Source organism: Hakea prostrata, chromosome 4 (assembly GCF_041222555.1).
Source record: "Hakea prostrata isolate BN-2017 chromosome 4, UWA_Hpros_2, whole genome shotgun sequence".
Classification (NCBI taxonomy): domain Eukaryota; kingdom Viridiplantae; phylum Streptophyta; class Magnoliopsida; order Proteales; family Proteaceae; genus Hakea; species Hakea prostrata.
In genome coordinates this window covers 21,660,149-21,671,871 of record NC_142603.1, presented here as the reverse complement: position 1 = coordinate 21,671,871, position 11,723 = coordinate 21,660,149, and the positions used below count along the sequence as shown (strand labels likewise).

At 37.6% G+C, this 11,723-nt stretch overlaps 1 protein-coding gene across 2 annotated transcripts; it reads right to left on the bottom strand.

Moving 5' to 3' along the window:
• Positions 1-124: 124 nt before the first annotated feature.
• LOC149018482 (auxin canalization protein (DUF828)) lies at positions 125-3,430 on the bottom strand. Of its 2 annotated transcripts, none has more exons than XM_089154370.1 (8): positions 2,980-3,430; positions 2,780-2,851; positions 2,616-2,684; positions 2,160-2,517; positions 1,693-1,860; positions 1,423-1,472; positions 624-681; positions 125-539 (listed from the first exon to the last, which is right to left on the bottom strand). In XM_089154370.1, the coding sequence occupies exons 1-8, from the start codon at positions 3,157-3,159 to the stop codon at positions 322-324; spliced, it is 1,173 nt and encodes a 390-aa protein (XP_089010496.1). In that variant the 5' UTR covers positions 3,160-3,430; the 3' UTR covers positions 125-321. The 2 variants fall into 2 exon arrangements, with proteins under 2 accessions (XP_089010496.1, XP_089010495.1); XM_089154369.1 differs by having other exon boundaries at positions 2,780-2,854; positions 2,980-3,428.
• Positions 3,431-11,723: the final 8,293 nt, after the last annotated feature.

Here is an 11,723-nt window from a genome sequence, read left to right as displayed (position 1 = left end):
CTCATAAATGTAGCATACTGCATTTGTGTGTAAACCACGTTAAACTTTTGAATCCTTGGATTTGTTTTCTATTTTTTTTTACCACAATTAACTTTTTGGTGTTTGTTTTAACAATTTAGCTGAAAAATCTAAAATTGAATTCACTTCCCTCAAACAACGAGTAATTTCTACTGAAACCATAATTACATTGAAACTATAAGCACTCACTTATATATACTCCCACAGTTTACAATGCGAGAAGCAACTTTGAACACAACTAACTATTCTTAATTGACAGAACTTGAAGAGAGCACATATAACATACATATGATAAAGATGAACTCAATTCTCGTAGAATTGTAATTCATATCTAGTAAATGAAGTAGAGAGCATGAGCATATGTTTTATGGTCACAGCCCACATCTTGTAGTGGCCATAATCATCCATCATATCTAGTTTGATTGTTCCCCGGTTTGTTGTAAGCACAATGAGATATGATGTATCTGTCTCTTCACCATCAGGATCTTTATATAGCTCTGCATGCAAGTCCAACACAATACCTGCAACCAACTTAATAAGATCTATTAGTATCTTTTCCACACTCTGTCAATGAATTGAATGATTCATAAACTTGTGAACCTCACTTTCTTTTGTTCTTGCAAAGGTAGGAAGTATGTTCATCTTCTTGATTTTGAGAATAACCTGTCAAAAGAATCCGAAAACCCGTTAATAGATTTTCTTTTTTGTACTTGTATGATCGACGGGTATGAATAGTTTATACGTTTTGGACACATAAGTGATGAGAAAAGATATAAATGATTTAAGCCTTCTACTCAGATGAACTTTTTTTTTTCTTTTTAAGGTTTGCTAACCCCGGTTTCCAAGGCTTTGCCCTGACTAATCTGGTGTTCAACCCGGGTTGTACAGCTGGCTATGGTGGGTGAGTCTCCCAGCGAGAATTTTTTGGACCAAGCTGCTTACTACTTGGACCAACCCCCATTGGTTAGAACTTTTCTTCTTCTTCTTTTTCTTTTTTATTTTATTTATTTTATATAACATAAATGTAGAATTCCAACTTCTAGTTCAGGAAAAAATGTGACACCCTTAGACATGGAAATTCAATATGACATGCAATTGACTGCTGATGGGCTTGGCAGAACATAGGATGGGCTTATTAGTCATGGACCTACATGTTGAATATTGTTGGGCTTCATTGGTCATGGACACCTACATGTATATGATGGAGAAAGCAGAAAAATGATGTGCTCTACCATAATACCAATGTTATCCAACCTACACTAGTATTGTGAATCATTCCTATTTCTTCTATTTTAGGGTTTTAAAAAAATAGAAAACTATGTGATAAGGTTACAAGCACAAAGTGATTTTGCTTCAACCAATAGAATAGCTAGAATCAGAATAAATAAGTAAATAAGAACTAACCTTTGCTTCATTGTTGAGGATAACTGATACTGATCTCAACATGCTCTTCCCTGAATAAGCAAGAAGAACACCAAAAGTATGACCAAAGAGGAATAGCCCGGGATGGATCATCATGCAAAAGAGTGTAAATCATATTTAACGAGAGTGGTATATAGATTGCAGTACTCTCACATCATTTCATCACATATTTAAGAGGAAACTCGAGAGAAGGAAAACACGTATATTACATTAATAGAGTTCGATTTGCAGAACCCATCAACTAAGGCTTACCATCGGGTGATTCCACTCCAAGTACAGCCCCTTTTTTGAGCAGTAATCTACTCTTGTCAAAGTCAAAGTCAAAATCATTGTTTTCCTCAATTGGAAGTATAGGTGCAACTCCATTGATCTTATCTCTGTGACCAGCCCTTCCTTTTAGGGTAGAGGCTCCTTTCAATGCTAAAAGATCAAAAGCACCATAAGAAAAAGAAGCACCATAAGAAAAATCATAAACTAAAACCACAAGCAACTAGTAGATAGTTTGGTTAATCAAACAGGTTCAGATCAGGCCTATTTTGCATGTTAAACCTGCTATGGATGGACTGGGACAATAGCCCAATTCCAAACCAGTGGGTTTATTTGGCCCGGTCCAACCAGTAACCATATTATCAATGGGTCATGAACTAGGTGAGTAGAGGAAGGACTCCCATGACAGTGAATTAGTAGTATGTGTTTGTAGAGAAAGTTTAGATAAATACAAGTTGCAGCTGCAGCTGTAAGTGTTAAAATTTCACTGGCACTGGTACTGCTCATGGCAGAACCCATGACTGTGCTGAGCTGCTCCCTTTTCGCACCCATGGCTTCAGCTACTTGTGCACATTGTGCTGCAACGAGGGCAGCTGCAGTAGCCACTGCACATTCCTTTGTGGAGCTGTTTTGGCTTTGTTTATTGTTCTCTGCAGCAATGGCTGCAAGGGCAGCAGCAACACCTGCAACAGATATAGCTGCATGCACTTCAGCTCTATGTACTCTCTCTTCCACCTTCTTCCTTTGCTTTATCTCCTTAAACCATTTCTTCAAAGAGACATTCTTAAATGGCATCAGATTCCATGAAGCCTACATAAGAAGTATACTTTTGTTAATATTTTAGACCTGAAAACTACATTAAAACCTAAAAAACACCCACAAAAACAATGCCAAAGATGGTTACACACCCATTTTCTTCGGAAACATCGATCGTAATTCAGCTCCGGATGCATTGCTTGCTGTAGCCAGATCCATGACTGGCAGAAAGAAACATTGAATCAATGAAAATGGACATGAATTAAGATAGTATATATCTCTGAAAATATAAATAATATTGTTTTTTGTTTTTCACCTTCAAATCATTTGATTTCCATGGAGGCACAGGTTTGTTCTCTGCATCATCCATCTTCATGCTCTTATCTATCTTCTGCAAACATTTGCAATCCTTGTTTTTCAAATTTTATTCCATATATTTTTGACTAAAGGCAGATCACTGTATATTAATGAAATCATATCAAACCTTAATTAGAATGTATCGTTTGGACAACTCACCGGAATTGAAGCTTTCGGGTTGCTTTCTGGTGACTTAAACATGTTATCTTGATGAACAATGGATTGATCTTGTTCCCTTGGTTGGTATACTTGAATAGCAGAATTGCACCAATTACGCGAAAGGAAGTCCATTGGCTCCTGAAGGGTTGGGAGACTCTTTAGGTTGAAATCTGAATCCATGCATCTATGAGGAATCAAACAAGTCTGGAACTGAAGTTAGAGCAGAATGAGAAAACCCAAATCGGTCGAAAAATTATATATAACTTGACGAACGATTGATAGTTGGAAAGAAAATCAATAAATTAGATTGCTAATCATGTCTTCTACAAGTATCATCCTTTCTAATGAGTACTTTAAGTCTTTGATTTGTTTAAACAGATACTTCGAATGAAGATGGGAAGATAGCTTTTGTCACCGAAGAATCATTTAGAGAAAGAGATTACTGGGGTCAACCCAGCTAGTTTAAGAGATGATCAGAATGAATGACAAGTGAAACCACTTAAATGGTTAGCTAGAGAAGGTCTCTAACCCCCAAAAGAGAGAACATTTCTGATATCACAGTTGGAAAGGACAGCACCAAGCACTAGCTTTGCACATAAAATATAGGGAAGGGGAAGCAAATGGACCCTTGGTATGATAAGGGCTTTAGACAAAAAGATTTTGGTTGGAGAGAACCGCAAGAATCAACAAGTGAACACATGACAACCATGATAGAATCATAGATGTTTGATAAATGAATTGTAAAGAGAAGGGAAACAACAGGGCCCTTTACTTGCTGCTTTCGTTTCAAGCCAAGGATTGAATCTATGAAAATGGAGATATCTATAGGTGAAGATAATGTGGGCTATATAGGTTGGTTTGTGAAGGACCACTTCCTTAAGAAAACCTAGCTAACCTAAAGATGATATAAAATTTAAGGGCACCAATTAAGCATTAATACCCAAACGTGCACCTGGGCCACCTTTGAGAAAGGTACTAGACATGTATCATTGATGCTAAGCATTCTTAATCCATCACCAACTTTCTTTATCACATAGGCGTGCATGATTAACAATTCATTAATGAAATTAACTGTAGATTGCCTTTTCTTTATAACATGAAGTGAGGGAAGTCGGTTGAAAAAGCTTTAGCGAGGGGTGTGTTTGCCTTTCCAGGTTTGTTTATGGCAGATTAGTATCTATTCTGGTGGGTTAGGGAGATATGATGATTTGATTAAGGAGTTCTCACCAAGCTCATGTGATCAGTGGCTTTTTATTTGCGTAGATGCTTGTCCATGTTTTGAATTAAATAATGAGAAAAGGAGAAGGTGTTATTCCTTCCCAGTGGGATTTTCTTATGTATGACAGGTTGGCTCTTTCTTTCTTTACTCAGGAAAAGAAGAGTTAGATTTTCTTTTCTTGGTAGAAGCAACGCAAGAATTACATTGTTAATTTTGGGCACAATCATCTGATTAAGCATGTAAGCCAATCAAAATCGTCTGAAATTATTTCTAGCATTCCACTTTTCATAGTGTAGGTATATGGAGCATCTAACCATAGTACTCAATTCACAAACCAAAAGGCTTCATCTTTAATTTAAATGCAAGGCCCATGTGGACTTAATGGGTTGGAACCCAAGTCCAAAGTTGGAAAAATAGTGTCTTGGACCCACAAGTCCATAGGTTACAAATTGGCTACCCAAGGTGAAATTGGTTGGGCCAAAATAAAACCGGGTCCCATAATGAAGAACGAAAAAGAAGGGAAATACGTAAGTATGCTTGAGAGCGTATGAGGACGGAATACAGTGTACGTACGATAGGTGCGTCATCACATGCATCCACATCTGTAAAAATTAATTCATCTCACTCGATATTATAAATAAATCAATTTATATGACAAAAGCAGTGAAAGGTGGTGACAGGGAGATATGCTGTGGTGGTTGAAGGAAACTCTCCTCCGGCTTGCAACTCTTATTTGCTTGCCACTTGCGAGTCATTCCCCTAAAATGCCATACTTTTCTTAAACCCAACTCTCCACTTTCTCTTGATCACCAAAAAAAAAAAAAAAAAAACCTTTCCACTTTCTCTTTGCAAAGGAAAATTAATAATAAAAAATATATAAATAAAGGTCAAAAAAAAAAAAAAAAAAAGGAACTTTCACTATGTTGGAGGAAATTACAATGGAGATCTTTTACCAATTACAAGAAAGCATTACAGGACTCTCACGCGGAATATGTTAAGTGCTAAGGGGTCAATTGGGACCGAACAACTGAGACTAAACTGAACCAGCCCATTAAGGCCCGGACTAAACCAAATTGAGGTTTAATACATGGGGGTATGAGCTGAGTGTTAAAAGCTGATTGCTTCGGGCTGGTACACTCCAATCCCTTAGTGGGTTGTTTGCCCGAATTGAATGGACCAAACCACTACCCAAGCTGAATCGTTAAAAATGCTCAAACAAATTGTCACCCATGATAATTATCTGAGGGCTTTTTTTTTAAAGGATTTTCAAATTGTGAAGTATGAAAATATTTGTTTCTACTAAACATTTTATTTCATAAGAAATATTTTCTCTTTATGGAACTTTGGAAGAACTTAAATAGGCAGATAATATAGAAGTATTAACTGTATCAAAATTAAATTATAGTTTTTATTTTAAATAGAATTATGAGCTTATGTTACTACTTAAAGAGATTAAAGAAGTTAACTAAAGAAATTTATCTGTTTGGACCTTAAGCCCAAGAGTCAAGATCCAAGACCCATATGATTTTTTTCTTTGAAACGGAGGATAACGGGTTAGTAATGATCTCAAAACCAATGCAACCCAATTTCAAATTGTTAGTTAACCCAAACCCAAACCCAAACCGTAATGTTGCTAATGGTCCATGTTTGGACTTGACACTTCCAACCCAAAACTGTTAGGCTCAAATTGAAACTACCTTGGATTGAACCATTGACACCCTACTTGGAGTAGATCAATCTTTACACGTAACACAATCATTAAAAACATAACATTTTCAAAAACTAGGATAAAGTTACATAACTCATACCAAAATTAGATACTTTTATGGATACTTCTGGCAATTCAAAACCAACCCTAGCTGAACCCAGGGTTGTCCCTGCTGCTATCTCATCTTTAGCTATTAAGGGTATTTATTATGGCAATATGACACATGGCCAACTCTAAGGTTGCCCTAGTTGCCACCTTATCTCTAGCACTAGAGGGTCTCCAGAGCTCTACTTTATCTCAAACACAATCAACAATGTAAACCCTAGCCGCCACCTTGTCTACTCCACCTAAACTTACTTGTGTAACTAAAACTCCACTTGAGTGCAAGAGTCCCAGACTTGTGGTTAACAAGGACTCTAACTTATTTATATGAGATATATATAATATATTACACTCAAAATAATCAAGGAAAATGACATCATTATCTTCATGGACATAGGTTGCTCAATTCAACCAAACCACACAAAACATTATGTCACTAAAACTCTCTTTCAACCCTAACACGAATGGTTTTTCACATGGCAACAAAGCACTAGGTTGTTTCCCACCCTCTGATTCATTTCCCTCGCTTAATGGCTTTCTCTTTATTAAGCTAGCCAAAACAAATTATCTACTATGGATGTCTCAAATTGTGCTTTTCCTCACGACATATGACCTCTAAGACATTGTGGATGGCTCCTCTCTGTGCCCACCCACTACCATCATTGCTTCAAATCCCTTCAAAGATGCCGGTAGGGCACTTCTAAGCTGAATCCTGAATATCATAAGTGGATTTGACATGTTGGCTGATTGTGTCTCTCACTAGATCAGTTCATACCCAGATCATTAGACACACAACTTCTTGCAATGTATGGCTGCAGTTGGAGTATGTCTACTCAACCTCTTCCTCCGGTCGTATCATGCAATTTCGCCTATAGCTTCAGAATGTTAAACGAGCTAACAATAGCATCCATGATTACCTTCTTCATATCAAAACAATTTGTAAACAACTTGTAGTTGGGGAAAACTTGTCATTGATGTAGAATTATGTCTCATAACTAGAATGCTTTGGGAGTTGAATACTCTAAATTTGTGATTGTCGTTATGACTCGCGGTTTTTCTACTACCTATGGTTAATTATGAGTTATGTTATTGTTAACTCAAGAGATAAGTTTAAAGGATGAATTTATTATTATGGGTCTAATGGACACAAACCAACAATAGAATTAATCAAATATCTAAATTTGCAAGGGTTCTTTAATGTAAAGCATTACATACATTTCTATTTTATACAATTTTTACTATTATGTGAGACAAGTGCGAAACTAATTCCCTACTTCATTTTCCAAGCTAGAAAAGAAATATAGTTTTTGACAAGCATATAAGTAACGAAGAATTGTATAGACAAATGTGAAAATCGATATCACCCATTTAACTATAAAAACAATAAACAACCACATATATTGATTATTGACTATGGGCAATAATATAAACTGTAAAGCCAAAGGAAATCATCATTTCTACCATAGAGACAAATAGGTTGAGAAGTCCACAGATCAACAACTTTGGCAAAGATGAGAGGAAATCTTCTTGTACACAACTAGAAGTCAAGATGGCTACACTACAAGAGAAGGGGTCTTTAGAGCACTTGCGATGGTGCTATGACGACATAATTTTGATGAGACATCACTATATGTATACTAATAACGGTGCTCATATGTAACCACATCCTGACATTTTATATAAATGCTATTATATTACTTCCTATTTGGCCTTATGATAGATATAGACATATGATTGCACATACAAAGGTGAAGTAGTATCAGTTAAAACATTAATTTGGATTTAATGGAGACAAATTAGCAGTAGAAGTAATCAAAGATCCAACCTTGCTATAATGCAAACCAATTCATACATTTCAATTGCATAAAAAGTCATATTATCATGCTAGACATGCATGATCCTAATTTTCCTTTTCTTTTTCCAACAGTGGGAAGAAAGTTAGTTCTTAACAACTCCTTGAATTAGGGAAACATTGTATGACCAAATGTGAAAATTGGCATCACACATGCAACCATAGCTCCAATAGCCAACCAAATATGTTGCTTATAGGTATTGATATAAACTGTAACGCCAAAGGAAAGCATCATTGCTGCCATAGAGAAAAATAAGTTGAGAAATCCACCGATCAACAAGTATGACAAAGATGAGAGGAAATCTTATTGTGCACAGCTATAAGTTAGGATGGCTAGGAACATCAATATAAAATCCGGACTTATCCTAACCCTGACCCGGCCCGGATTTGTACTGTTGTAGGTCCGAAGACTCGAAGTGGAGTTAGAAGAGACTTGTGGGCCCTCTTAGTTGAAGATTTGATGCTTAATCCAGAGCCTATGGACATTGACATTGATGCCCCTTACTTGAGCACATTGTCAGTGTTTAGTGAAAATCTGCGCATCGAAGAGGATTGAATTAATTGAAGCACCTATTGAACCCCCGTTCTCAATCTGAAGGTATTTCTTGAAACTAGACTTGTTGATTGACTTGTAGGAGAAAACCCAACTCAATTCGGATCAGTCTGGCCTTTCAAATCCACATTCTAAGATTGCTGTCAGCCTTGGTCGACTGCTTGGTCGACTGATAGTCGACCAGCCAGTCGACCAGCAGTTATAAAATTCAAAAATTTACAAAATTACTTACCATTTTGCCCCTACCTTCTTGGAACTCGTGAATGAAGGCCTAAACTAATCATTGGCACTCCAGAGAACGAGGTTTGGCATTCCCTAGGCTATCTATTGGTGTTGGTGAAGGATTTTGACTCTAATCATTGGCATTCTATCTCAATCATTGATTCAAGGTATGGATTCTCTTCTTTTTCTTCTAATCTACTCAACCATCTATTAAATTCTATTCTTGGGACCATGGCTGAAGTGCTGTAACCTTGCAAACACTTAGCCATGAGCTTCTTTCAATTCCATGATTATCACCCCACTCTTGCTATGATATACTCCCATTAAGATTGCTCACATTGCATTGCTTTGATTTCTTTCATTTCAACCAATCCTTGATTCAAAACTGATATGTAGTTGTATGCTAGGTCTAAATTACTATGAATTCATGATTCCAATTTAGTTCTTACCATTCCCTTGACTGATTTACCATCATTCCTTGCAATTACAATCAATTCCAATTCGATACATGATGTTTAGCATATAGAACATAGGGTTTCGATTTGGGTATTCACAATTGGACCGTTGGATCGTGATAAAATTTAGTGTGTAGTGTCCTCATATTGCCATAATCATGCCCTCCAAGTTTCATGTCAATCGGAGCACCGGAAGATCAGTTTTGGGCCAAATCCCCAACTCTGCCCGTTGCTGTTAAGCTTTGGTCGACTGACAGTCGACCAGCCAGTCGACCAAGATACGACAACAGCTCTGTTTGTGGCCGAAATGCTTCGTTTGACCTCCGATTCGATTGCTTTCTTTTCTAATGTTGATTATATGTTGTCTAGGGTACAAACACTGACTTTTGGGCTATTCTTGGTGACTCTTGATTTTATTCCCAACTCGATTAAGGTAAGGACGGTCGTTACCTCAAGTACGTTAATTATGCAAATATACTTCTACTTTGAAAACTTAGTAGATATACTTCCTATGTGTACTCCTTAACCATGCATGACTAATGTATGCATTTTTATCAGTAATTGTATGTTACATGTCATTCGGAATATCATGCTTAATTGTTCTTTATGATTATGTATACAATTAATCATGTTATGATATGCCTTTGTTTATATGATGAATTATTGATTATGTATAATATGATGAGGTTGAGCTTATGAATGACTACGTATGACTTGGGATTGGGAAGTGTCATTCCGACACTTCTGTCCTTGGACATCGGAGGAAATAGTATGGGATATTCTCCGAAGGTGTCCATCGACACTTTCCCGGGTTATTGGATGACATACATATGATTGTCTAGATGTATGGTTAGGATTATCCTTGTTGTATCAGACCCGAATATGAAGGGTATTGAGACCGAACGACCCGTGGTAGGGTATGGTTGATGGGCGCTCAAGACCGGTAACCACCCCGTGAGAGGACATAAACCAAACTGCGGATACCCGAAAGTGGCCATTATTGGTAGGGTTACAAATGGATAGACCTGGGCTCACGGGCGCTAAAGACCGGTAACCAACCCGTGAGAGGACGTGAGAGCTTCCCGTTTACCATTTGTGGATGACCAATAGGGTTGATGAGTCCGTAGTCCGAGTTGGTGGTAGCCATAGGATACGTTGACTCTAGTGTGAAGAATACGGAACCGAGTTGGTCGGTGCCATAGGGAAAGTATCCGGATCTGACATGATACGACTGAGTAGATGACTTGCATTGGGTTAGGCTTCGCCGTGACATGCGTCAATACTTATACCGATGGTGATGTGAGAGAGTGGTGACTTAATCCCCAACCATGGTTTTTGATGAGGACTTTACCCAATTACCCCGGCAAACCCAAGATATCATGTATGATTGAGGGGGAGTGACAGACGACTTATTGAAGTATGATGCTATGGCTTAAAGCATGTCTACCTTAGAGACTAGCATACTTAGGGTTAGAATCATATTTCATCATTGTCTCATATCATCTTACATCATATTGTGACTTGTATCGTATGATTTGTGTATTGTGGAACGATTCGCCTTGCTGAGTTCTTTGAACTCATTTCCTTTCTGCAATTGTTTTTGTTAGATATATCCGCAGGTGCTGAAGACATTGATGGCTCCTACTATGAGGCGGCGCAGGATCCCTCATACTATGGTGAAGGTCCTGGCTGTTACGAAGATTATGGTGAAGGTGCCGAGGGTGATTACCCTCCGTACTAGAGTTAGTCCGACCTTGATTTGGGAGAGGCCTTGCTTAGTCTCCTTTGTGTACACATACGAGGATACTCTATTTATGACGAAGGAGACTCTAGCCTAGGCCTTTATGTCTTTTGGAACACCGGATATGTTGTAATAACTCTTTGGATTTACTCTTGATGTTTGGGATTTGTAACTAAATTAATTAACCATATTTCCGCTGCTTCTGAGAAAGAGTGACTTCTGATCACTCTCTTTCTCTTTGAGACTTCTTGATATGCATTTGATACTTAATATTTTCCGCACTTTGATTGATTGTCTTTTCTTATTCACTTGATCTGTTTATTACTTGCTTTAAACATTGATTATATTGTTCGTGATTATGTTATCGTGTATGTGAGAGGCATGGCCGCTCGATCCTTGATTTTCGGGCTGTGGATCACATTCCCGGGTATGCCGATAGGATACCAGGCTGGGTGGATGTGACATAGTGGTATCAGAGCCCACGATCAAGTAAGACCCCAACCACAGAAATGACAACGGAACATTCTGAGTCACAGATCCAAGGTGACTCAATTATTCTTAGAAGTGAAGAATAGGTAACTCGGACTAGAAACCTGATTAATGAAGCATAAGTGAATTATTGAATAATATACGATAACTACAATTTAACAATCATCACTTAATGAACCAAAAAGAAAAGTGAATAATGCACAATAATAGGTGAAACAAAAGTGACCTTCATTAACTTAAATAAGTTTTACAACGGATTACATATGGAAAGCATAAACTGAAATCCTAGTACAAACTATCTATCTAGGAGGTCGTCGCCGATCTCTGGGTGCTCTGACATCCTCAGTAATCTGAGTGAGCTGAGACTGCATTTGATCCTGCCTGCACTCTATCTGTGCAAGCC